Source organism: Cynara cardunculus (genome assembly GCF_001531365.2).
Source record: "Cynara cardunculus var. scolymus isolate 2C chromosome LG 12, CcrdV1, whole genome shotgun sequence".
Classification (NCBI taxonomy): domain Eukaryota; kingdom Viridiplantae; phylum Streptophyta; class Magnoliopsida; order Asterales; family Asteraceae; genus Cynara; species Cynara cardunculus.
The window spans coordinates 12,324,819-12,330,514 of NC_037539.1; the positions used below are offsets into that span (position 1 = coordinate 12,324,819).

At 30.4% G+C, this 5,696-nt stretch overlaps 1 protein-coding gene across 1 annotated transcript in view; it reads left to right on the forward strand.

Moving 5' to 3' along the window:
* The first annotated feature begins 3,614 nt into the window (after window positions 1-3,614).
* Window positions 3,615-5,696, forward strand: part of LOC112523326 (GDSL esterase/lipase At5g45960-like) — a 3,913-nt gene continuing 1,831 nt past the window's right edge. The window contains exons 1-3 of the mRNA XM_025132881.1: window positions 3,615-4,031; window positions 4,176-4,306; window positions 5,147-5,380. Coding sequence (XP_024988649.1) covers window positions 3,668-4,031; window positions 4,176-4,306; window positions 5,147-5,380 — 729 coding nt within the window. The 5' untranslated portion in view covers window positions 3,615-3,667. The remainder of the gene's footprint in view (window positions 4,032-4,175; window positions 4,307-5,146; window positions 5,381-5,696) is intronic.

Below are 5,696 nucleotides of genomic sequence, written 5' to 3' on the forward strand. Positions count from 1 at the left end.
TTTTTTTTTTTTTTTCATATTTCGGGGTACATGAATTTGGTGTCAAAATTAATTTTGAAAGTTGGTTCATCAAAATCAAGGTTTTGAAAGTTAATTCTCTAAAACAGAAACAAAGACAATGTTACTTCCATTTTTATACAATTTACTTTTTTCCCAATTTATTAATTGCATTGCAAAATGTAGTCGTCAAGGACCAGAAGCTCATGCATGGGCCGTGGTACTTAAGTCCTTGACTGCTTTCTACCATTTGTAACTTTGTACTACCGGTAATAAATGAAACAAAAAAATAGATAATGATGTTGAATGAAGGTTTATTTTCTTTTCTTTTTCTTTTTTCCTTACAATTAACAACATCTTACAATGAATATGTACCAAATTTAATGCATCAACAACCCCTCTAGCTAGATCCCTTTACTTTCATTCATAGCTTGTATGCTTCTAACCATTCTTAAATTCCTCTATCATGTGTTGCACAAGTATAATTATTTCAGGGTATGATAGCATAAACGATTCAAAGTCCCATTTATCAATTTGAATTTTGTATCGTTGTCTTTTGTCATTTTTACGAAAATGATAAATTGACAAACCTAATCTTTTTGAAGAAATATTTTCTTTCTTTTAATTTTTCCAAAAAAGGGGTGTTGTTTCTAAGAAAATTATCTAAAATATTATTTAAAGAGAGAAACATGAATAAAGAAATTTGATTTTTTTAGCACAAATAAGTGTTCATATATTTTTAGCTTTTAAGGCACAAGTCATGGTGCTTTGATTATAAACATGTATTTTATGTATTGGAATATTCTATTAATTAGATAAAGATTATTTGTTAATAAAGGTGTATAATTTAGTTGTTTCTATGACTTATTTAATAGGTTAATTATAAGATGTATACATTCATGTAAAATGAAAAAAGATTTCAACCTTAATTCTGATTTAAATACAGACATCATTTATCTTTTTCGCAATTCATCTATTTCCTCCTTATACACATCAAGTCATCAATATCAATATTTACTTTTTACATTTTCAGTGTACGAATTAACACTATTAAATAAAAGGATTTCACCAACAGATTATCTGACGGATTTTCAGACAGATTTTTGACGGACTCTTTAAAAGTCAAAAAGAAATTGTCACATTTTATTGACTTCCGCTACAAATTCGCCATAATTTTTTATTAATAATAAATAAACTAATTAATTAATAAAATTACTGACGGAATTTTTGTTGAAAAATTTAATTAATCTACTTAATTAACTCGAGAAATTTGAAAAAAATTTTGATGGAGTTCTGGTGGCAGTATCTACCCGACTATCAAAAATGCAAATTCACCAGAAATACTGTCGAAGATAGTGTTTCGCGGTGGTCCTTTTCCGGCTAGCAAATCTGCCGAAAATTCGCTAGAAATGAAGTTTTACGGCAAATTTGGTCGGAAAAAACACTTTGTTTGGTGTGACCTGATTCTCACACTTTTAAGGATTCATATAGCAACACCATTTTCTTATTATTTTTATAAAATAAAATAAAGAGGGCTAATTATGTATATTTAATTGTATCTGGAATCCCTTGGAGGATTCTTGTAGACATTACTACCAATACCAACTACCCTTCTTAATTATAAAGCATACGTAGGGTCAATTAAATACCATCCTTATATGTATATACATTCACACATAGGGTTGGCTTCCAGTAAAAAAGAAAAATTATAATGAGAAATATAAAAAGAGATCTACATCCTTAGATCAATTATAATTGAATGTCATCATTAATGGGGTGCATCGAAATGGACTAGATCAATTCTTTTCTAAAGCACAATTCATCAGTGGACATGAGAATAAAAGTGATCAAGGGGTTAAGATATCTTTTTATACTTCTCATCATAACTTCCCTTCTCACACGATTCTTCACCTACACACACATAATATCGTGTGAGAAGGGAAGAAGGAATATGGACCTTGATCATTTTTAATCTCAAACTCACCCAAGAATCGCGTGTGGTACAGGGATTAATCTGGTATATCTCATCCTAATCCTGATGTACAACCAAGGTGGAGGTTCATTCTTACGTTTCTTACCTTAACTTTCCTTATCACCGGAATCCAATTATATATTCTAGAAGAGATCTCTAATTAGGTTTTTACATCCTGATTTATAAAAACCATCCCAGCTTTCTTGTGTTGATTAACCACACTTGTTTGGAGAAGCTCGGAAAAACTTGACAGCTATCAAACGTTTGGTTCCCAACTTTACCAACTTATCATCATAAATGTTTGTTCGGTAGAATTAAAAATGCATTGTTTTTCCTGAAACTATGCTTCATTAACAAATCTCTAATTCTTAATAATCAAATATCAAATTTATAGCTCAAAAATATAGAATTTCGTTATCAGAAAATAAACCTAAATCCTACTCTTATTCAATATGTATCCTTTTCATCATCAATTTCTTGTTTTTCGTTACCCATTTATTATAGCTAGTATAACCGGTTTACGGTAAAGGGGAGCAACAGTACCACAATGTTTCGACCTTTTTTTCTTAAATCATCTGAACGACATCGTTTTGTAGCATAGATATCTTGTATGTCTAGTGTTTTCAATTTTAGGAATATATATATATATATATATATATATAGAGAGAGAGAGAGAGAGAATGGTTCAAATACTAACCCATTTTTTTGTGTTAACTCTACTAACCAACATCAACCAATCACATTCTTTCTTTACTTTATGTTCAAATGTAACTTATAAATTGAATACAAGGGTCATTTTGTAATTTGACCTTTATGTAACTCCCTAATAATTATTTGGGAGTTACAAAATCTTTTAAGATCCCTCTAATTGATCATAAGGTAATTCCGATGTTCACGGTGTTCATGGTGTTCATATCCATGTAATGTCCATGAACATTCACCGTGTTCATATAAATGTTCACCGTGTTCATGCGATGTTTTTACAAAAGTACCCTCTGAACCGTTGTTCATAGGCATCTCAATTAATATATTAATTAAATGATTATTTTTATAGTCTCATTTAATAAGGACCATTTGATGAGAAAATAAACGATCAAGATCGGGTTAACATGGTTTGCACAATAGTTTTGGTTAGTATTTGAACCAGCCGCTATATAGATATATGTATATGTATATGTATATGTATATGTATATGTATATGTATATGTATAGAGGAGCGATCAAATGAAAACCACTCCAATTTGTAAAAACCGTAAAAACTACTATCTTCCGTCGTTAATCTTATGAAATTTTTTCATGAAATTGTTAATCTTGTGAAATTGTTTCATATAATACTTTTTTTGATGAAGTTGTTTCATATGTGGTTATGAAATTGTTTCATATACTACTTAATGAAATTTTAATGAAACTGTTTCATGTATTTTTCTAAAATTAAATTAATAAAGATGATAATATCTCTGATTAACACCCTCCACAATAAAAATGGTTAATCAACCTCTCATAATTACAAAAAAATGAACAAAATAAAAAATTATGATTGGTTGGATGAGGTTTTCACGGTTTTTACAAATTGAGTGGTTTTTATTTGAACCCACCCGTATATAGATATGTGGATATTATATGAAGGTGAATTGTAGTAGAAATTGGTGAATATGAAATACAAGTCAGACCAACCACACTTGAAAAACTATTTTAAGAATGCATGCCAACTTAACCATCTTCCTATCATTGTTATTTCTTCAAGTCACCACATCTACTCTCCTTGAATCTCCTTCCAAAATGACAACACCACTTGCTCGCTTAAATTCTTCTTTAAAGCTAAATATTCCAGTTTTCTTACTTCTTGTCGTCTTCGTATCCGATGCTCAACCACAAAATCTTGTCAAGAAACACCACAAGGTTTCTGCTGTTTTGGTGTTCGGAGACTCCACTTCTGATCCTGGAAACAACAACTACATTCTGACACCTTTCAAGGGCAACTTCCCACCTTATGGGAGGGATTTTGCAGACCAAAAACCCACCGGAAGGTTTAGCAACGGATTGCTAACTAGTGATTTTATTGGTAAGTTCATTACTACTGTTGATTTTGGTGTTATTAGCTAGTAATATGATCTGAGATTAAGAGATTCGATCAAGGTGAATGTTAATGTTGATTCTTGATATCTGATGAGATTTGGGTGTGGTTTTGGATATTGTATTTGTGTAGCAAGGCATGTGGGTGTGAAGGATAATGTACCTGCATATTTGGACCCTTCACTTACCATTCATGATTTCATGACTGGAGTTAGCTTTGCATCTGCTGGATCTGGATACGACCCTCTTACACCAACGATAAGCGTCTCTCTCTCTCTCTCTCTCTCTCTCTCTATATATATATATATATATATATATATATATATGTATGTAGGGTTGAGTTCACGTGAGACCAGACTGTTTTCGTGAGATTCGTGACATCACATTTTTACACTTGAAACTTCACAGCAAAAACACTGTGAAGGTTTAAAAAAGTCGAACTTTCGCAGCAAAATCACTGTGAAGGTTACCTTACAACATTTTGTTGTGAAGTTTCAAGTGTAAAAAGCTAGTCTCACGAAAACAGGTTAGTCTCACGTGATCCCAAATCTATGTATGTATATGTATAACCAGGGTTATATGGAAAAAGTTCACTTTTTTATTGGAAAATTATTCAAACAATGTAAATGTATCTTTATATATGTCCTCAGGACAAACTTTCACACAAAATAATGGTAATGAGGGATACATTCAATTCATTTCTTTAAGTTTTCACAAAAAAATGGTGGTTCTCACCATAACTTGACCCCATATATGTATATATCTGTATATATGAGTTTATTTATGTGTCATTTAGGCTAACTATATGAATAATAGCAAACAATAATGAACTACAATTATTTATGGAATTTAGTTGTATATATTTTTCTGTATCCGGTACTTATATCATAAAATTATATAGATATAAATTTAAAGATAATGATTTCTCAATACCGGTCCCGGTTCATAACTATCAACATGCCGTGAGACATAAATATGCCAACAAATGTAACAGAAGATAAAGATAAATAGATGAAAGCGTATTTTTCAATTTGTTGATTCAAATAATTGTGAGATCGATTATGAAAATGACTCATCATGCATTTCAATGATTGGTTTTTTCAGAACGTCATTCCATTGCCACGACAATTGGAGTATTTCAAAGAGTATAAAGTTAAACTGGTTGCGGCGATCGGAAAGAAGAAAACAAAAGAAATAATAAACAATGCATTATACCTCGTGAGTGCGGGTACAAATGATTTTGTTGTAAATTATTTTACGTTACCGATTAGGAGACACGAATATAGTCTTCCAAGCTACATGAACTTTGTGATGAAGACACAATTGGATTTCTTGCAGGTTCGTTTCTATTACCTTTTTTATTTACAACTGAATAAATTTTAAAACACTGCAATTTTATCTGTGTTACAAAAATATTTCATTTTGCAACAGTTTCAATTTGTCCAAAATTTAATACTATGCAATGACTTTTTCACTAAAACTGAAAATTTTGTAACAAAAATCAATAAAAGTGAGTTTATTTGTTTCTTTTTCTAGTTATATATTTTGAAATATTAGTTGAATATCTAAAATATATTTTTATATAAAACTTTAGTGTGTAAATAAGCTCTGAAATGGCAATTATATTTCTAAAAGAATTAAAACCAACCATTAC